The following is a 23,091-nucleotide window of genomic DNA, read 5'->3' as shown; positions in this document are numbered from 1 at the left end:
TCTTACATTACTAAATTAGGGACTGCTAATGCAGATAGCCCTCGTGTAGCTTTGCACGAAATTCAAAACAAAGGAAACAAACTGAGGATTCTGTTATTTATACTGTAACTAGAAAATCATATTTCCACACCTGAACAAATTTTGGCCAAGGTGGGAATCTATAGTATTAAAGAACAATATTCGTTTTAGTTAGCTCTGCTAAAAATATGTTTTGTTGTTGGTTTTGTCTATTTTTCAAACCAACAGAAGAGCTATCTGCCTTAACCAAGTCTAATTTTAAACTGCAAAACGCTGTTTAGTGGCAACGGGACATGAACTTTAAACCCTCGGAACTATAGCTCTGTACAATAACGACTTGGGCACGCCTGGCCTTTATTCTTCATTCTAGCTCACTTCCTTACATATAATAACAAATAATGTGTTGAAAGTTCTGTAACGTTTACCATAAAGTTCCGTAAAGATACAAAATAGATTATTATTATGGCATTTTCTGCCATAACTGTGTGTGTTTGTGCTGCTGTGTCCACCTAGAGGAATCGAACCCCTGATTTTAGTGTTATAAATCCTTAGAGTTACCACTGTGCCAACGGGGATTAAATCATTGTTAGTAGGTAATTTTAAACTGTGCTAACCTACGCTACAGGGTAATCAATACTATATAATCATGTTCTTCAAACACTGCAAATAGCTCAGTGCAAGTGCAACATAACATAGTCACATAGTCACACACATGTAATAAACAACTTTACAAAGTTTTCTTCATAATCGAATTCCTTTTCTAATACAAAAAAATACTAAACCTTAAGATACATTAATCTACCATAAAAACATGGTTACAAAATTAGTGTACGTTACAGAAACTAATTTTTTGATATAATATTAGCAATATGACAAGTGAGATCAATGCATTTCATGTCAAGCATTTTTTTGCTCATTTGTAACTATCATGTAAGATAAATAACTTCTTGTTTAAATAATCAAGACAAATGGTACAGTTACAAATATGTTATTGTAACAAAATGAGTGCCCCCCAGTTGCACAGCGGAATGTCTGCGGACTCACACCGCTAAAAACCGAGTTTCGATATCCGTGTTGGACAAAGCACAGACAGCCCATTGTGCAACTTTGTGCTTCATTCCAAACAAGCAATACAAACAAAACAAAGTATGTAGCACAGAGTCAACTCAGAAGACAAACAAAAGTAAAAGGAACAACGTAGTTTTGGTTTGTTTGTTTGTTTTGAATTTCGCACAAAGCTACTCGAGGGTTACCTGTGCTAGCCGTCCCTAATTTAGCAGTGTAAGACTAGAGGGAAGGCAGCTAGTCATCACCACCCACTGCCAACTCTTGGGCTACTCTTTAACCAACGAATAGTGGGATTGACCGTCAAATTATAACGCCCCCACGACTGAAAGGGAGAGCATGTTTGGCGCGACCGGGATGCGAACCCGCGACCCTCAGATTACGAGTCGCACGCCTTAACACGCTTAGCCATGCCGGGCCCGCAGTTTTGGTTAAATATGCTATTAACCGAAGATTTCTTACCCTTGAGCCAATGTACAAGACAAGGGTTAAAATCAGGTATTGTTCTAAGGATAAAACGTATCGTCTTATACACCAACAAATACGGTACGTAAAATAAGATGTTACGGCTGTCTTATCGATAATGATGTAGTGTTTAACAGCTTATATCAGTATTCTATATGTTCTACCACTCCGTAATGATTAACGTGTCGGTTTTGTCTAGATGAACCCTTAACTCCTTGCACAAAAGTTTGTGTTACATTATGTGAAACAAAAACTGCCTGCTTTTTTAAAACGTGTAATTCTTCAGACGACGAATATCGATTTAAGTAAATATTTGTTTTCTTTTGATGTCATATGAACCTAACGCTTTTTTGTGACTTATATACGTAAATTGCATATATCCAAATTTATTAGAAAAAAACGAAGCTTTACAGAATCCTATAAAAAACGCGATATCAGACACTGTACCCCCAATTCATAATATGGATTGAATGTTTTACTATTTTTTGATACTTTAAAACAAACGTCTAAGATACCACAAACTTCGTAGTGTCTACATACAGTTTACGCTATTTAATGGGTATGTCCGGCATGGTTACGTTAAAGCACTCGATTGTAACCAAAGGGTCGCGGGTTCGAATCCCTGTCACACCAAACATGCTTGCCCTTTCAGCAGTGGAAGCTTTATTATGTTACTGGCAATCCCACTGTTCGTTAGTAAAAGAGTAGCCTAAGAGTTGGCGATAGGTAGTGATGACTAGCTAGCTGCCTTCCCTCTAGTCTTACACTGTCAAATCAGGGACGACGAGCGCAGATAGCCCTCGTGTAGCTATGCGCGAAATTCAAGACAAATTTAATATGTGAAAATAACTTTCTCCAATAGACCAATAAAGCCAACGTTCAGTTGGAAGTTATTTATATATGTCCAGGATTTAGTTACTTGCATTTATTTCATGTGATATCAAAATAAGTTAAACATGCTGCTCAATAATATTACACAATCTTATCTAATCAAGGTTTTTATACCGCTTGAGAAAAAACTGTTGTCATTGTGTTTTCACAGTTATCAACAAGTAAAATCTTGACGAATGACTTAAAATCAACAAAGTTCGAGTTTCAAATCAACTCATTCCAGTCATGGATTGACATAAATCTGACCGAGAGAAAGTTGGTTTAATTGTGTTGAATGTAAACTGCCACTGAATGTACAATATACCTACGTGCATATAACGTAATAATATTAAATTAATAAGAAGAAGAATAGAAAAAAATAATTCATAGAATGAAAATAATAGACAAGGAGTAAAACGAAATTCACAAATCAAGAAAGTTAAACAGCCATCAGACTCTATAAGATCACGTGCTCAGGATCTGATATTTCATGATTTGAAGTGAATTCCATAGAATGGTGAAGAACCTTTACAATATTCAGAGACATATGGTAACCAAATTATTCTCCACAGGTCAGGAATGTGAATGGTTCGATGTTTCGAGTGCAAATATTTACTTTAAGTCAAAGCAGAAGACGTTGAACTTCACTTCAAAACCCCAAACAAATGCAGTCTACAGAAAATTCAACACAAAATTGTCTAAAATAGTCATATGATATAGAAGGAAGAGCAGCTGTTGTTTGTATAATACCTGTGTTAAAAATCATTTACAGATTCTGAAATATTAACAACAAATATAAATTACAATATTAAACATTCGCTTAAACTTAAAGTTACCTGAGGATGTCTGTTTGCTTAGAATTAAGCACAAAGCTACACAATGGGCTATCTGTGCTCTGTCATCTACGGGTATCAAAACCTGGTTTTAGCAGTGTGAGTCCGCAGGCTACCTAAGGAACGTTAATTTGATGGCCTAAGTCTTATATAGACTTGATAAGCAAAACGTAACCATGACCAATACTTGGTATAACGCTATTTTTTCAGAGAAATATTTTAGCATCATTTTATAGTGTCTATCTCTAAATATTTATAATTTGGTAACCAAATTTGAAAAATATGTATGGTGACATACATGAGCGAGATTTTACACCAAAATGTAAAAAGGCAAAAAAAATCTAATATAATTATTGTGAATGTGATATATATATTATATTCCACAGAAAAAAATGGGAAGGGGGGGTAAATGCTCCTCCTTGTTTTCCCGTGATCCTATCTCCTGTTACATGATTCAGCTCTTTAGCTTTAAATTCAACTCACCGGGGCGACATCTGGTGTATATCTAATAATATCCAACGAATATTCTTATAAGCGAACACATCGCTTTACCATGTTTTATTTCTGAGTATTTATTTGGTCTAATCTTGCCGGTTTAGCTATTTGTTATAAACTGATTTTAGAAAAAAGTTCATATGATGAAACCCAAGTTGTAAGCAATGAATCGTGTCTTCGTTACCAATACGCAGGAGAATACCACTTGCTGTTCTTCAAACCTGAGAGCTTAAACAACATTATTTTACTGTTTAAAATGCGATTAGAAAGGAAAAACTTCGCATATAATAGCTAGACGGTGGTCTGACCCTGAGATAACCTATAACCACGCAACACACATACTTCTCTGGTGTTAGCAGATGTTATTTTATCTAACCTGCTCCTCTCGGAGAAAATGGTTATTCCTTTACGCTGATCACGGAAATTTAATTTTGTTTTTGTTAAAAATAGACTCTTAATGTTCAACAGTTTAGAGAATATCTATCTCCGACCTGCTTTCAAGTTGAATGTGTGTGTGGTTGATATATATCAGTGATGTAACGTACGTGTATAAAGTACATTAAAATATTATGTTATCAATATCAAAATAAGCTGTTAAATGCCTGAAAGATATCGCAGCTTTAACTGTTATCAATTTGCTACCCCTTCCGCCCTTTTTCTTCTCGAGTTCTGGTGAGGTTAATAATATATCCGTTTCAACTCATTGGTTTGTTATTTTATTTCTGAATTTTCACCAAAGCTACAATGGGGCTATTTGCGCTAGCTGTTCCTAATTTAGTAGCGTAAGACTAGAGGAAAGAGTAGCTAGTCATCACTACCCACTACCAACTCTTGGGCTACTCTTTTACCAACAAATAGTGGGATTGACCGTCACATTATAACGCCTCCATGGTTGAAAGGGCGAGCATGTTTGGTGCGACAGAGACTCAAACCCACGACTCTCAGATTACGAGTCGAACGCCTTAACCCACCTGCCCATGCCGAGCCTGAAATGAACTAATACAAACACAGTTTGGCCAATTTTATCTAAACCTACAAGATTAACTGTTAACAACTAAACCACATTTGATAAAACACACTGAAAAATATTTAAACCCTGAAATGAAAGAGTAAGTTAATATACGAATATAAGAGTTAAAAACTGCAGAAATAAACGTGATATCAAAAATTACTAACAAATGTTTAGTCCACTTGTTTTGTCTGTGATATAATGTGCACATTGTATCCAGAGATTTAGTTGTAATTGTTTGTTGTTAAGCACAAAGCAACAGAAAGGGCTCTCTGCGTTCTGCCCGCCACGGGTACTCAAGTCCGGTTTTTAGTAGTATAAGTCCTCAGGCATACCACTGTGGGGTGGAGGGAGTGTATCTAAAGAAGATTAATGTGTTCTACAAGATTTTATGAGATTTGTATTATACCTTCTCTGTCAGAAATAATTTTAGTATTAAGCTAGATTTACTCTTTATTCCTTTTAATGTTTAGACGTCTGAGAGTAGAAAGTAGATTTTACTGGGTTTTTTTTCTTTTTTATAAACCTTTTTACCAGTCATGTGTCTTTGTCGTGGAGTAAAAATTGTCCAACCGCAGTCCCGTGTTAAACGAAACATTGACAACTTGCCGGTGCTGTAGACATTCTCAGTTACCCATAACTTTCGTTCTTCCATGTCAGCATCTACATTTACTTCTGTGATGTTATCCGAAATGTCCATTTCCCTTTCTTGACCTCCTGCCGCGACACACAAACCAATTTATCAGCTCTGTCACTTAGGGATAAGTCTAGTTAATAATCTGTGCTTTGTCTGTAAAACAGTTGACCTCCATGTTCCAGTCCGTCCAGGAAATTTAACGTAGAATACTAGTTAGTGTAATAGCAACTTGCTACTGTTTTTTTTTTAAGCCTAATGAATTTAAATATATTAATTTGTACCAGACTTCAAACACATATAAAATACTTTATCATTTTCACCTGGCTCCAGAGCTTATAGGCCCAGCATGGCCAGGTGGTTGAGGCACTCGACTAATCTGAGGATCGCGGGTTCAAATTCTCTTCACACCAAACATACTCGCCGTTTCAGCCGTGAGAGCGTTATTATGTGACGCTCAATCCCACAAGTTGAAAAATCCCACTTTTGAAATTCGCACAAAGCTACTCGAGGGCTATCTGCGCTAGCCGTCCCTAATTTAGCAGTGTAAGACTAAAGGGAAGGCAGCTAGTCATCACTACCCACCGCCAACTCTTGGGCCACTCTTTTACCAACGAATATTGGGATTGACCGTCATATTATAACGCCCCACGACTGAAAGGGTGAACATGTTTGGTGCTACCGGGATTCAAACCCGCGACTCTCAGATGACGAGTCGAACGCCTTAATATGCTTGGTCATGCCGGGTATGTGGCACTATGTTAAAGTTCTTTTTGTTTTTAATATGATTAAGCTCTAATGTATGTCTAAGAACTTTGAAGTGAAAGTAAAGTGGAATGCATTATATTATGCACAATCGCATTTCTTCTGCTATATAATTGCCAACGAGGCCTTTCGTCAGATACCAGGAACCATCAGATGGAATGGGATAGGACAAAGGCAGTAGTGATGTAGACATTGTCTATATTATCAGATTTCAAAATCATACAAGTCCGGTTGATATATAAAACTTTGTTTTTTGCTAACTTTATAAAATATCGATCAGGTTTTATTATAATAATAATATTTTTACCGTCAAAGCTCACATTATATCGACCTTCAACTAACAAATGGAGAGTTTGATCATATTGCTGCCTATATCTATGACTTAGAAGTAATGTATATACATATACGTTTCTCTATATTAACATAATATCCTTAATGCACGACTTTTATTAAAATCGCCACCTAGTGGCTCAGCGGTATGTCTGTGGACTTACAACGCTAAAAATCGGGATTCGATACCGTGGTGGGCAGAGCACAGATAGCCCAGTATGCAGCTTTGTGCTTAATTCAAAACAACAACAATTTTATCAAAATCAAGTTAACAAAGTGAGGTAATCCATAATACTAATCAACGTCGTTTTTAACCCTTTAGGGCAGAAAAATATTTTGTGTTTGACATGGTGCATTAGTCATGTACTTGGGTCTTTGTTTATGTTTAACATATCATGTTGACCAGCTACTGCCTAGCCTTGGGTCTTTGTTGATCTTTAACATAATATATTTACCAGCTATTGCCTAGACTTGAATCTTTGTTAATGTATGACATAATATATATAGTAATTATAAGTATTTACGTAAAACAATACAAAAGGGTAAAATATTTTGCTCTTTCAATAATTTTGTTTCGAATGTGTGCATATTGCTAATCATTACTGCATTGTTGACTTGCTTGTTTGTTTTTTTTTTTTAATTTCGCGTAAAGCTACAAGAGGGCTATCTGCGCTAGCCGTCCCTAATTTTGCAGTTTAAGACTAACAGGAAAGCAGCTAGTTATCACCACCCACCGCTAACTCCTGGGCTACTCTTTTACCAACGAATAATGGGACTGACGTCACATTACAACGCCCCTACGACTGAAAGGGCGAGCATATTTGGTGCAACGGGAATTCGAACCCGCGACCTACCTGGCCATGCCGAGCCCTGTTGAATTGCATTTTTTTGTTTATTAAATTTTAGACAGTACCGATTTCTTGATTACGCTTACAGGCTTCATGATTTCTTTACTTGTAAAAACTGAAAGAGTCCTTATCTTCCTCTACTCAACTCCATTATTAACGTCCTGCATAGTAATTGATGTAATTTTTCTTTCTCTCTCGCGGAAATACCTCAGGGCCGGGTAGTTAGGGCGCTCGATTCGTGATCCGAGAGTTTGGGGTTCGAATTCCCGTCACACCAAACATACTCGCCGTTTCAACCGTGAGAGCGTTATTATGTGACGCTCAATTCATTGGTAAAAGAGTAGCCCAAGAATTGGCGTAGGGTGGTGATGATTAGCTGCCTTCCCACTAGTCTTACACTGATAAATTATGGACGGCTAGCGCAGATAATCCTCGTGTAGCTTTACGCGAAATTCAAAACAAACTAACTCTCATAATTATTGTTTTTTTATACCTCAAATTAAACTAGGTAAACGATTACTCCAGCGCCGATCACGTGTACGTGATATCTTTTTCTAGATCACTTACTTCTTAATTATCAATATATAATGACATAATAATGATATTTTTACATTAAAAAATTGTAACTCAAGCAACAACAAAAAATCAAATTTTTGGGTTCGATTTATTTATTTATTTTTGGACGAAGAAGTTCTACTTAATGTAGTACCGTGGGAACTCTCTAGAAGTAAGAATTAATAATTTGATGTCCAGACACTCAACTAGACATTTGTACAGGCCGGGTTCTACCCAGCGACTAGGACAGGAATTAACGGCTGGGCTAGTCATCATAATCATCACATCGTTGCTCTTAACCACAGAACGGAAGTGTTGGACGCTAGGTCGTGAGAAGTTGTAAATTATGACCTGATGGTCTACAGTTTTAATATTACCAAGTTATTTGTGACCACTGAAGCCAATTATCTAAATGTATCTTTACCGGCGTCTCGTGCGTAAATTTTTTGTGACATAAATTGCATTTGAGAGTATCACATAAAATCGTACAACATAAAGCACAAATCGTGTTTCACAAACATGTAACGACTGGCGACATCTCGAAAAAAAATCAAGGAAATTGTGAAGTAAGACGTGAGCGATAACGTTCGTAAAATTATACAAGCTGAACATAAAACGTGTTTGCCATTATCTAGAAAAGAGATACAAGTTTTGACACAAACGTGTTTATAATTAATCATACAGGGTCCGGCATGACAAGGTGGTTAACGCGCTCAACTCGTAATCTGAGGGTCGCGAGTTCAAATCCCCATCACACCAAACATGTTCGCCCTTTCAGCTGTCGGGCCATTATAATGCGACGGTCAATCCCACTATTCGTTGGTATAAGAGTGACCCAAGAGTTGGCGATGGGTCGTGATGACTAGCTGCCTTCCCTCTAGTCTTACACTGCTAACTTAGGGACGGCTAGCGCAGACGGCCCCCGTATAGCTTGCGCGAAATTCAGAAACAAACAAACAAATAATCGTACAGTAAAACTGTATAAGCTCAACATAAAACATGCTTGTCGTCAGTAGTTTAGCCAAACTAATCAATCGGGGGCGTGGCTTAATTTTGATAAAAGTTTTGTTGTGTATTAGATCACTTAGAGTCGTTTATGTTTTTTTTTTCCATTTTATATCTGACTGTGCTAATTTCATATGCTTTACAGGGGTAGTATTTAGAAAACGCATACAATTTCCTTCAATCTCACAGTACGATTTTTTTCAACCTTAGTAATTGTATAAATGATTATAAAAATTTAGATGAATATTAACAATATACTTGCAATAAATTTATAAGTTCACGTTTTGTAAGTAAGGAACACAACGGTTTATTAACAACATATTTTTATTTCAACATACACGTGTTTATTCAAAATGATCACACGTCCCCATTTAATCAATATTACGTTTCCTATTTCCTGTCGTAGTCTAAGAAAACAATTTCAGAAAGACAATGAGAGATGTAGGCTGTTATGTGACCCCTATAGTCTCGGACGGTGATTCGATTTTTTTTTAGTGTATTGGCTCTTCGTCACCTTTCCCCGTCAAGCCACCTTTACTTACAAGCTTACTGGGTATTTAATCTCCTGAGATGATTTCTTGAGTCAGTACAGCACTTGGTATGCAAATACGTTAATTATTTTTAATGAGTAAACAAAATATAATTACAACTTCTCCAAATTGCTGGAAAGATTAGAAATAAACAAATAAAAAACCAAAACTCGGAATGACAAATTGTGGAATGTTTAGAATACTTATGTCGAAAAATCATATATGCCCATGTTTTCAATACTTACCATTAAGAAGTTCAGAATTGGTACCAACGCCAAATATAATTACAAATAATAATCTTACTTCTTCCAAACACATCTTTTTGTTTTTAATTTTCAAAATTATTTAATGACATGTGTCTGATTTTTCATAGTAAAGTCACAACGGGCTGTCTATCGTGTTCACTGGGGGAAATCAAACCCTTGATTTTAACATTTAAATCTCTAGAGTTACCGCTGTCTCAGCGGGGAACATTCTTTTACTGACTGAACAGAAGCGAGTATACGAGATTTATATTTCCAACTGAAATCTTATTTGGCGTCAAATTTTACAACTCTGTATTAATGTAGGGTAATAAAAAATAAATACAAATTGAATGGATCAATTACTGAAGTCATTTATTTCACCGCGGAAGAGAGTACTGGGAACCTGAGAGTTTGACGGTTCTACCACGGTGACTCATTCTTCCACGGCCGTATAAAGTGTAACATGAAAAGTATTTGTCTTCGATTAGTAACGTTATGCAAGCTGCAATATAAAACGTATTTGCTTTCGTCTAGTAAAGTCATTTAAGCTGTGAAATAAATAAAACGGATTGGCCATCGTGTATTAAAGTCATGCAAATTATAAAATAATCATGGAACTTGTAGACTCTGTATCTATGGGTGATCAAGACACTGAACAAGCATAATACAAATATTTACACTAAAAATCAACAATGACAGAATTTTAATTTAAAAATGATATAGCTGTATAGGAATCATCCCTAAATGACTTTCAATATTAAAGTTTTAATGTTGAACTATCAAATGCATACTCGACTTGAGTCAAAACATGTCTTGAGAATTACAGACTCTCGTTACGAGATCGGTCAATTCGATCGATCTCGTAACAATTTTATGATAAAGTATTTCACAATGAACATTAAATTTTTATACTGAAAGTCATATAGAGATGGTCTATGTATAGCTGTGTGATACCTATATATTCTTGTTTGCATTTGTGTTGGGAACTGCATCTCTTACATCACTTTATATTATAGAAATGTTTTTGTTACTTGTAGATTTAAGTACCCTATATAATGTCTTCCTGAAGCATTTTACGCTCTTTGTATTTGGTTTACCAATGTTAATTATCATACTATAAGTAATATAATTCTCAAGCTAAATGTTTTCATTTTCACTTGTAAAAGTCTGTCATAAACATTTGTAATATATTATATATACCTTTCAAAAATACTTTGCATTATAAGATAACTAGGTAAGATTGTTTGCACTTTGGGCTGATGTGTGTGTGTTACAGCAAAGTACGAAATTCGGGCATTATGCAGAACACCTAGGAATTTTATACATTGCCAAATTAGTTTAGGCAATGTACGAAGCAAGACAAAATGAATACTGTGTGACATATTTTAACTAAGAAGTGTTTATAATTCCAAGAATGGATTAGGCAATGTGGAAATCAAAGAAAAGTGTTTGATACTGTATTATATTCCTTAGGTAAGCTTTGTATGAAATTTCTAATTCATCGTGTTGCATCAAAGTAAGTATATTTGTTAGACAAAAATGCGTTTGTGATCACCTAATATCTATATTCTATATAATACTTAAATTTCATATCTTGTCTATAACATATACACTTGCTTTTTTCCATTGCAAGACTAGGTGTATGTTTTGGAACATTAGTTGTTGTTGTGTTTTTACTCTTTATTTCCTTTCATTTTAAAGTAACATAACAATATAAGAGTAAACGAGGTTTCTAATAAAGAACCATTCTTCTAATATTGTACCAGTTTCTAAGACAGTACCATGTTTCTTATATGGTACTACGTTTCTCATGTAGTTTTAGGTTTCTAATAAAGAACCGATCTGTTAACATTGTATCAGTTTCTAAAATAGTATCGACTTTCAAATAAAGTATTAGATTTATAGTATAATACCAGGTCTCTAACAAAATACCAGTTTCTAACATAGCATCAGGTTTCTAATGGAGCACCAGGTTTATAATAAAGAACCAGTCTTCTAATATAGTACTACATAACAAAGTACCAGCTTTCTACTATAGTATCAGGTTTCTTATACAGTATCCGGTTTCTAATAAATGATCAAATTTCTAGTAAATACGAGGTTTCTAATATAACTGTAAAATTCTAAAATAGTACCGTATTTGGAATATAGTAACGGATTTCTAATAGGCTTTTTATAAAGTATCAGTTTCTAATACAGTACCAGCTTTTTTTATATAGCACGTGGTTTCTAATACAGTGTCAGGCGTTTCTGATATAGGATTAGATTATTCTAATGTAACAACAGGTTTCTAATACAGTACCACTTTATTGTTATTTTGAAGCTCTAACTCAGTGAAAATGTATTATATTAACATCCAACCAACACTCACACAGATCGAACTACCGTTTTTTTTATAAGAGTGTAGTGTACAATGATTATACTTTATTTTGCAATAATATTTACTATAATAATCTTTCAAGATAAAGAAAAAAATACTACATTACATTTTATAACCGTATAATTTATGTACTTTACAAGACAACAGGTTACTTGTTGAATAAAGGTCTTGGTTTAAGAACATTCCATAATCACATAAGGACTTCTAAGTTAAAAAAATATGGTACCTTTCCTTAGCGTATATTGTTCCATTAAAATTGTCTTAGTATCGTTATTTTTAATATGAAGTCCAACATCGAATTACAATTTCAAAACATACTCATACGAATTTCATGATTTTGTAATTTTAAACCATTATGCGCGGAGTATTTAGTTACTCACTTTTTATTAGTTTACTTATAATTTGAAATTATCTTTTACAGATTTTGTTAGCATGCCTTTCTGTCGGATTACGTGGAGAGCAACTTCGTGATGTTGCAGAGAAAAAAGTTTCAGAATTTAGACCAGAAATATTCGTAAGTTGCCAACCACCATTTAACTGTAGTATGTTAAGTGCGTTACCTGTCGGTAATACTATGGACTAATTTTGTGGACATATTAGTTATTTAATAGAGGAATTTTGTCAAGCAATGATATCTACTTTTCACCTTTCGCCAAAAAAAGATATCTTAAACCAAGGTAATATTTTTGTTAGTTGTGTTCAATAGCAAAAACTTTATTACATTCTTTAAAATTCCTTAGAATAAAAATTGTTGATTTTGATATCAAGTATGTTTTGTATCGTTTAATTAGCCAGTGATTATTTAATTTCTTATGCCATCTCAAAAAAAGGTCATTTTTACTCTTATAGTTTAGTAACTACTTATGTACGATAAGGTATGAAAATAAGCTACAAATCGTTGTCATGGGAACAAGTAACTTGTCTAAACAATCACCTAAGCCTTATTATTTATTTGCTACTATATTTCTGTTGTACTATGAACTAATTATTTCGTATCCAACGTTTCGACTGCTAATCTGCTGCCGTCTTCAGGTAACTAATTAGTAATTAGCTGAGCATACGTTACAAACCATTACAACGATAAAGTTTATTATTTTAAAATACTAATTAACGTTTATTCGTAAGACAAAGCAACTCCGAGTGTACTCATTCATGACTGATAGAGATGAAATTATTATGTAGATTACGGTTTAAACGACAAAAGATAGTGAAATATTGAAAAAAGGCCTAGAAACTGTTATAAAAAAGAAATCAACTTGATGTTGCTATATTGACATTGTTGCTTTCTCTTGTTCCACGCAGAAGGATAGTCTATTTTGATTGGATATATCATAAGCCCCTCATATATTACTATTGGTTTTTTCTTGTAAGAGTTTATTAGACGTGTTACTAAGGTCTCCCTAATGGAAGGTTTCTTCAGTTCTTTACATTTTTATCCTACTTATTTAGTTAGAAACGTTAAGTAAAGGGTTGCACAAGCTAGTGTTTGTTTACTTATAGCAAAGCCACATCGGACTATCTGCTGAGTCCACCGAGAGGAATTGAACCCTTAATTTTAGTGTTGTAAATCCTTAAACTTACCACTGTACTAGCGGGGGACTACGCAAGTTAGCTAAAGCAAATTTTAAAAGTAATAGGCTTAAAATACTCTAGATGCCGTTTATTAGAGTTTGTTTAATCCGTGAAAACGCATCTTGGACATAAGTATTAAAAGAGTTAATGGGTACTGTTGATTATCACCCATCTTTATTCTCTATAATTTTAAAAATAGGGACAGCTAGCCCAAATATCCATCATGTAGCTTTGCACGAATATTCAACACCAAACCTACAAAAAACAAAACATCCTACCTCTTAGCAATTACATAAAAATATGAGAATTAACAATAATTGAAATATATAATAATAATAATAATAATAATAATAATGCGTACTAAAATTGTAAGCCTCATGTTTATACACAGAAATAAATAAGTTAAAAAATGCTGAAATATATTTCACCTCCACAAGAATAAACATACCTTAAGAGGATAAATCTTCTTAAAGTTAATAACTTTAGCACAAGCGGTGCTTCTGTTGATTTAATACGTGATTCAAATCTGCAATTATCAAACTCACTCAAATTTTTCATTGCTACTCATTCTCATCAAAGAGTTCTTATTAGACAGGAACTTACGCCTTTGTTTTTAATACAGCGCCACCTTTCCTACTTCTTTTAGCTTTATATATATATGTATATATTAAAAGGGTATCACGTTTAATCAAAACAGAATCCATCACAGTAAAATAAAAAGTGTATTCTTTGTGTAAAATATTTTCACACAGCGTACAAATGTAGCGTATTTATACATTTATGCTGAATGAAAATATTTCATATCACTGATAACGAAGACTAAACGTGCTGTTTTATTCCACAGCGGTGATCCTGTTTCTTATTAAACTTCGTTTTCTGTCTAACGATTCTGTAACCAAGAGGTTTTGAATACATAGCGGACTTATTTAATTAATAAAACGTTGGAACTACATGGTTCTGAATACATAGTGGACTATTTCTATCTAATATAAAGCTGTCGCCAACCAGTGCTGAATGCATAATGTACTATTATTGTCATTATACATATATTACCAAATAATTGTCAGTACCATAGAGGACTATGGTAACTATTGTAATTCTTACCAAACACTGGACTGTTTCAGTTCTTCTAATTTTACCGCCGGGTGCAGAAACGTTTAGCATTACAGATGTGTATCTTTTAACATTCGTAACTATATGCTTGTGAAAACAATTAAATTGACTGTTTTATCACTATATTATATTATTACTCAAAACGAATGAATAATTTTGGAGTTGCTTGAATTAAAGGACTGAACACACTTTTTAACAAAGTTTCTCAAATTTGAAATCCCCAACTTTTAACGGTTGACAGCGATAAACTGCTTTTCCTACGAAAGTCGATGAATGATATATCAAAAACCTTATGACAATCACACTAGAATAAATCAATGAAGAACCCTGAACTCGCTGTCTCTTAACGTGACGACAGGGTACAAGGAAAACGTTTTCTTATTAGTCATTTCGTGTGCCTAAAAATTGCCGCAACATGACAATCCCAAGTTCGAGTCGCTTCTCGTTGATCGATAGCGTGAGTGTATATTCCACTGTGACTCGCTACTCTGGTGTGTGAATATAAAAACTGAATATTAGTTATAAATACTGCCACAGCGCATACATTTTTCAATCTAGATCGGACACGAGCCAATGAGTGAAAAAAGTTAAGTTTATGAAATTGAAAAAATAGATATTTAAAGGGTTGTGAAATGATTAAAAAAGTTGCAAGATATAAGAGAGGTTTAACAACATAGATCTTTGTAGTTAGTTCAGTAAAATATTAATAAAACAAATGCAGCTAGTAGAAGCCATAATACTTTTAATTTGTTGATAAATGACATATATACAAGCTGACTATAAATAAAACCGCTCACTTTCACTATTGTCATGGAAAATCATACGTTTTATTCAAGAAAGTTCGAACACTATAAAGAGTGTTTCAAGGGCTGTCACAGAAGAAGCTTAAGATGTTTCTCGAGATTCTCAAACACCATATCGAGCCTACTGCCTTAATTACTGCAATCATTATATGTTCTAGTTAGTGTTCATTAACCTTTAATTATCTTGTATGCTAATACGTATTTTATTCCAATCACCAGATTTGTATTTGTAATAAATAGGTTCTTTATTTGATTGTTTATAGCAAAGCTACATTGGGCCAATTACTATGTCGATCGCGAAGAGTCAAGCCCTAGATTTTAGCGCTGGAAGTTCGAAACTTACCGTAGTCTCATCGAGAGAATAAAAAAGAGAGAGAGAAATGTAACAAATTCCATATTTTTTTTTCGAGAGAGGCAATTTAGATGCTTAATATAATGTCCTTTGAAACACCCTATACCATCTCCAAATGTTTCTGAATAAAACCTATTATTCTCAATGTACCTGTTCCTCTATAAAAGCCGTTTTTCAGTATAAATATGTTAGTTTGTTGTTGTTTTTTCAAAATCGTTCTGTAAATGATGAGCCGGACGTCACTATTCTTGGTCGGATATATCTAAATTTTTAGCCATTTAAGTTTCATTATTATCTAAGCTAAATATTTTATTAATTAGAAATAAAAAGTTATCAAGGAAAATATGAAATAGTAATTCAGTAATCAGTGTTACCCGACGAATACAGTTGGATGAAAAGGTATTGCAGTGAAAGAGTATGAGAGCCTGTATATAGAGAGCGCCACTACTGTTAATATTAGAAGTTAGTATTCTTTATTAGATAATAAAATAAGTTAAAATTAATTTTCAGTGTTGTGAAAGTTTCATGTTAATGGTTGCGATTTCTGTAGAAAACCAGAGATTCAGAACTTATTGGCTGGTCTGAATGGAGCGACTGGAGTATGTGCTCCCGCAGCTGCGACGGTGGTGTCACCTACCAGCTGCGAAGATGCATTGACAAGTCAGAATGTAAAGGCAATCCAGCGAGATACCATATATGCAATATGGAGGTAAATATTATCAGGCATAGTATGTAATAGAACTATTTCTTTCATTTTGTGAACAAAAAGGAAAACCAATTTTTTGAATCTTAATATGATATATATAGATACTTATTTACTAAAAGTACTAATAAACTCCATCTTGGAAAGTTCAATAGACTTGTTTACTGATGACATAATGGTGGGCTTGACTTGGTGATTAGTTTGCTGGGCTGCGTAGCGAATTGTCTGTAATTCAAATTTGTGATACACTGTTAAACATGCTATTATTTTGAGAAATGTTCACGTTATAAAAGCGAAAGTCCATCGTACTATTGGGTTAATAGTATCCTTGTAAATGGTGAGCGCCACTTAATAGTTGTCGTCCTTTTTGTCAGCAGCTTTAAATTCAGAATGATTATTCTTAAACCTTGAGGTCTCTGATCTGGCATATTAGCTCATGTACCACAAAAGATGCGGAACAGGTAGAAAATAGAAGAAAGTTCAAAGAGTTCTATAAGGCTTAAAAATTTTCTCATTTTCTAATCTCAAACTTTTATTGTTTAGAATTACGATAATTAAAGATATTACGATTGTTAAGTATTATACTTTAGTACGGACGAGTCTCTGATTTATTATTTTATATATATTAACGTATTACTATTTCAAGTAACAGGAAATCTGAATTTGAATTTATTAGTTAATTAACTGTTAGTATGTATCAGATTTTTGTTCTTTGCCAACAAAATTGATACACACAATTTCCTCTTTTAACAGAAATATATTTTAATATATAAACATAAAAGCAACACAGCTTATAATAACTGTCATTACTAATACTTATTACATATAGTGGTTCATATACAACAGATTTACAAACTTACAGACAACAGTGAGTCTTTATATCCGGTCTAGAACTGGATATTTCATCGATGGTTCAGGTTCACGAAGAACAAATTAATTTTGTGTTGACACTGTTGCAACTTCACTTAAGCCAGCTAGCTTGATTAGCCTCATACCACTTACAAGTTTCCTTCTTTAGAAGAAAAATATTTAGTGTCCTCGTACAAATACTATCGTCCGAAATATATAGAAACAACAATAGGCACTAAAATAAATGTACAACAGCAAATGTGTTGCAATGAGATACTGCATTTCCTATTTCATGTTGCCAAAAGATAGATTGCCACATAAAGCTATACTTACGACAAGTTTAATCAGGATACATTTGCATTATTTTTTACTCATAATCAAAGCCATGCGTTTTATTTATTTTTCAATAGAAATTTTCGTTTAGGCTTAAGAATAAATTGGGTAAGTCACGCATATTTAGATATTAATTTATACTATGGAATTAAAGGTTTTGGAAGTCTATAACATTTAGTGGTATCCTTTTTATCATATAACCTAACAGAAGCTAATTTAGAATCCTAATCACTCTTTTTGGAGAGTAATTAATATAATAATAAGAATACGAGAATGATACACACACACACACAAAGACTGCAGTTTTCGCGGTTACTTTAGGCCAAAAAGTAAGAAAGCATAGGTCTTAAAGTTTTGAAAACCACTAGTCAAAAAGGCATTTCATGTGCTGTTGTTTTTTTAATCTTTATATTAACATGTATTTATATAATTGCAAATTGCTTGATACATTTGTAGCTATGCTTCATTACGGCGGATGGATAGTTGGAGAACAATCATCTTTATTTGTTTTATTACATATGTGTTTTTTCTTATAGCAAAGCTACATCATGCTATCTGCTGTGTCCATCAAGAAGAATAAAATCCCTGACATTAACATTGTAAATCCGTAGATTTAACACTATTCCAGGGGGGGGGGCATTTTATTTCTTTATATATTTGAAACGTTTTAGGTTCAAGTTGATATATATAAGTTGATAGTTATGCTTATATACATTTCAGTCTTCTGTTATTTGAGACGTATATATTTTAATTCAACTACAAAAGTAATGTAGAAATTACTGAATTTATAAAATCAGTTAAAACTCATATTTTTCATGAATGACGATTCAAATCTTCACATTGATTAATTATTCACGATACAGAAAATTAAATAAACTTCCTTACTTCTTCCCCTCGACCTCAGCATCAAATTATATATACAAAACAATCAAAAGAGAAGTCCAGAAGCATCTGTGATAAAACTCCCCTAAGCACGTTTTTAAATGGAGATCTTTATCACGCGCTATTGACTAATAACATGAAATTTAACGATCACTTGTCGTTCTACAATACATTCAACTCATTAGATGTGCTTCTGTCAGAACTCTTGTAAAGATGTTATTCTGGCTTTATGTTATATATATATCAAAAAAATACTTAAACACATTTATGTATCTTTAAGTACACTGTTTTAAAGATAGATGAGGAAATTAGTTTTCGATTATCTTTAATAATAATAAAAACTATTTTTTGCTTTCTCAAGTACTTTATTTTTTCCATCCATCGATGGATTACTTTTCAACAAAGTAAAGCACCCAAACAATTTGAATCAAAGATTGGTCAAGTATTAGTACAGTTAATCAAATTTCATAAGAAATATCTTCCAATTTCTGAGCTGTTTTAGTAACGATTCCCTGATGACTAAGATAATGTACAATTGCCTAACAACGTATCCAAAGCTTCTGTAAAGAATGGCAAAGTCAGTCTTAGGTCACATATCTTGACAAACGTTCCACAGACCTTTCACTGTATTTGGATGTGTACTTTCAAGACAGTGGTTAAAAAATTAAAACTACTTGGATGGAGTTGACAGGTTATGCTGTTAAATAAGGTTGTTGTGATTCCAGTTTCTTAGACCATTTTTTTTATAAAAACTAGCTTGGATTTAAGAGTATGGCTTCTCTTATTTTATCCACTTTAGATCATTGTTTATCATCATGTTAATTATACCAGAAGGTATGTTCGCAGTAGTTTTTGTATCCATAGCCTTCACTTTCTGAATGAGGGCTCTGGTCCTGATTGTTTTATGATATGGTTTCGAAACTTGATGCTGACCTAATTTGACTGTTGTACAATATTTTCAGCTTTGACTAAATCGTTGAAATGTATTTCTCTCAAATGGTATGCCATGTTAATCTACATCACTCAGCAGCTTCACTGTATGGATATCGTTCCTCATATAGAGCTATGACATTGTTTCAACCATAAGTCTTTCGTTGAATAGTTTGTTAATTCTCAATAAATATGTACGTACGCATAAAAATTAACAAAAATTTGATTTTTTCATGCAAATACGATTAAACCTCTTTAAAAGACAATGTTTGTATAATAAAAGTAATCTGTATCCCCACTCAAACCTTGTAAATATCATTTCATTTATTTTTTTTCATCATTTTACTATAAACGGTCAACCCAGTGAATCACGCTTACAATATTCGATAGAAAAATGGTAAGCCTAACTCTTCGGGTTTAACCCATGTTTCAAATTAATAGTATAATAACTATCACAAATCCTCAAATAAATTCTCTCCTCTGTTAATTCAACTCAGTATGGTAAAAGAAACAGTTGAGAGTGTAACATTACACTCAGTCTACACATGGTGTGTTACAGTTATCGTATTTCCCGATCTCAGTAACACGCAGGCTTAGAGGTTAGCATACCAGATGACGGATCTAAAACTTTATGGATCGTGTTCTGTTATCGTAAACAAACAAGAAAAATTGTGCTCCGCACTTAGGGCCAACGAGCACATTATAAGAGTGACAGCCAAATCACACAATTATATTAGCATAATCCAAGAGTTGGTGTTACGTAGCTACTCTCAATCCAGTCTATCAATTTAAAATTAGGCACAACCATCACAGATAGTCGTCGTGTAACTTCAACAAATATTCAAAACAAATAAAAACATATTAGTGTGCATTCCTTTCAGTCTGAGAGCCATGTGTCCCAAAGGCCTCTAAAATTAATTTTCATAGCCCCCCTGAAAAATTACTTGTAATGTATCACAAAAACGACTATAGTCTCATGAGTGTTTTAAAACCAGGAGTCACTTTCTATGTACACCCTAAAGTAAGTTAAACAACATTTCACGAACCTACCGTATTTGAGAAATAAATGAAACAAGGACACTTGTCATATGATATATGTGTGAGTGTGTGTTTACTATATACTTATAATTCACCATACATTATGATAGACATATAAAATGCAATTCCTTAAAATTAAAAATAGCGTCTGTTAAATGTTTCCACTGTATTTGATTACTATTAGTCAACATCTAATGCTGGTTTGACGCAATCAATAGAGTAACTGGATCTACTCTCTTTATGTAAGGCAGTACTGTGAGATGCTTGCTTGAGTTTCGACAAAAGATTCTTCGCATTCAAGCATTTGATTTAGTCTGAAGAAGACTTGGTAAAGAACAGCTGCAGTGTATCTGACACTGATATTTTTGCAGGCACGTGTTATTACTCCTACAAGTGCTTTCTGTGCAGGGTCTTGTGTCATTAGTTTAAGCTCCATTTTGTCTCCTTGCATTTCCCATCCATTTCCGATGGGTGATCGGCAGGATGGACTGGCTATAAGTGCTATTTTAAAGATAAATGTCTGGTAATTTGCTCGATCAAAGTGGTGATAAAGACACTGTGCGAAGGGAGAAAGAGACTTACTCCTGGTGTGTTTTATACAGAAGGCTTTTATTTCTTTCACATCGGCTCCTGCACACTTCGTATCATACATTTTCCAAATTATTTTGTGGCAAGTTTGAATAGCATTTCCGCTCATGATGACAATGCTTTCAAAATTTTCAATGTAACAGGCTATCTTGAATGTTTTGCCAGAGGTAATTCACATATTTTGCCTTTGCTACTAACAGGAAGTCAGTGGTTAAGTCACAACCTTTGAACGCATTTAGTGTTAAGAGGAAAAAATGGACCTCCTAGTGTAAGCTCTTCAAAGAATTGTGGATTCAGAAATAAAAATATCGTATTTATCTTCTATACTCGTTTTAAACCATATATTTTCATTTAGACATTTAGAGATGTGAACAGAAAAACTGCTACTTGTACCTGTGTATGTCAGGGGAACAGACAACAATATGATTTTGCTCTGCCACAGTATCTAAAGTATGCAGAATAAACGTGGTTTGAGCCTGTTTCTGGATGTGACAGAGATGTTCCTCTGCCACTAACTTTGGGTTTGTTACTCGCTGAACATTCTAACCTTATTCAAGTCTACCAATAATAATAAGGAATGTCTCGGAGTTTTGTCTCTGCTTTGAACAGTAAACGCAAACAGAACTCAAAGGATGTGAAGGGGACGGGAAACGTTAGAGCTAAACAGTCAATAAGAGAACTGCACGGCACTCATGATCAGGGTGCTGCGAACGTTTACCTGCAGCGCAACCATTATTTACATGTGTCCCTTTAAGTTACACAATCTAAACATGCCACAGAAGTATTTTATTATGTTACCTACACAACCACATATAAAAACCAAACTTCAATAATTCATTGTTTTATTTTTCTGATTTCATTCTTTTATCTCTGTTTATTTTCATTCTTTGTTAGTTCAACTAAACCTGTAATTATTTAACACTTTTACGATTAAATAAGAATTCTTCGCCCAAAATACGTACATACATTTGAATATATATATATATTCACATTAAAAAACAACAAATTCCAAAAATCACTCTTTCAATTGCAACTTGTTTTCTTTTGCGTTTCGTGCCACTAGAAGTGGGGGGGGGGGCTTCGTACAGTGAGGTTATGAAATTTGTACACCACAAATGACCACTCACATTTAACAATCGCATTTTAAAATCAAATCAAGTATTGTAGAAACATGTTTCAGCAATTCATTTAATTTGGATCTATGAATATACTTTTCCTAAGGTTTTATTGTGTGTAAAATTTGTTTGTTTGTTTGTTTGTTTAGAATTAAGCACAAAACTACTCAATGGGCTATCTGTGCTCTACCCACCACGATTATCAAACCCCGGTTTTCAGTGTGTAAGACCGCAGACATACCACTGTGCTACTGGGGGGTTCTGTGTAAAATAAAACTACGACTATTTGCGTGCAACATAATGAAGAAAACCGGTACCAAATTAAGTTAATTTTATAAACCTCCACATCTTTAATAACTTCTTCGTGTAATAAAGTGTAAATTTTCAGAATGCAATGCACTACGCCCAATAAACCAACTTAATTCTAAACGACTGTTTCGAACTATACAAATATCATAAAGTGGAAGCTCATTTTAAGCTCCTTGAATTACATACTTATGGAAAGTATTAAACGACAGGATTATATGTTCATTTAGAGCCAAAATTCATGGCAAAATATCATAAATTATTTTTTCTGCTTGCTTCGTTAAGCTTAATGGTGGCCCGGCATGGCCAAGCGTGTTAAGGCGTACGACTCGTAATCTGAGGGTCGCGGGTTCGCATCCGCGTCGCGCCAAACATGCTCGCCCTCCCAGCCGTGGGGGCGTTATAATGTGACGGTCAATCCCACTATTCGTTGGTAAAAGAGTAGCCCAAGAGTTGGCGG

At 34.0% G+C, this 23,091-nt stretch overlaps 1 protein-coding gene across 2 annotated transcripts in view; it reads left to right on the top strand.

Annotated features, from left to right (window-relative positions):
* LOC143249409 (protein madd-4-like) overlaps positions 1-23,091 on the top strand; it is an 84,479-nt gene that overhangs the window by 24,703 nt on the left and 36,685 nt on the right. For both annotated transcript variants that reach the window (XM_076499209.1, XM_076499210.1), the window contains exons 2-3: positions 12,469-12,561; positions 16,438-16,596. In XM_076499209.1, the coding sequence (XP_076355324.1) occupies positions 12,469-12,561; positions 16,438-16,596 (252 nt within the window). The remainder of the gene's footprint in view (positions 1-12,468; positions 12,562-16,437; positions 16,597-23,091) is intronic.

Source organism: Tachypleus tridentatus, chromosome 4 (genome assembly GCF_004210375.1).
Source record: "Tachypleus tridentatus isolate NWPU-2018 chromosome 4, ASM421037v1, whole genome shotgun sequence".
NCBI lineage: Eukaryota > Metazoa > Arthropoda > Merostomata > Xiphosura > Limulidae > Tachypleus > Tachypleus tridentatus.
The sequence above is the reverse complement of the archived record's forward strand: the minus strand, read 5'-3'. Positions and strand labels throughout refer to the sequence as shown.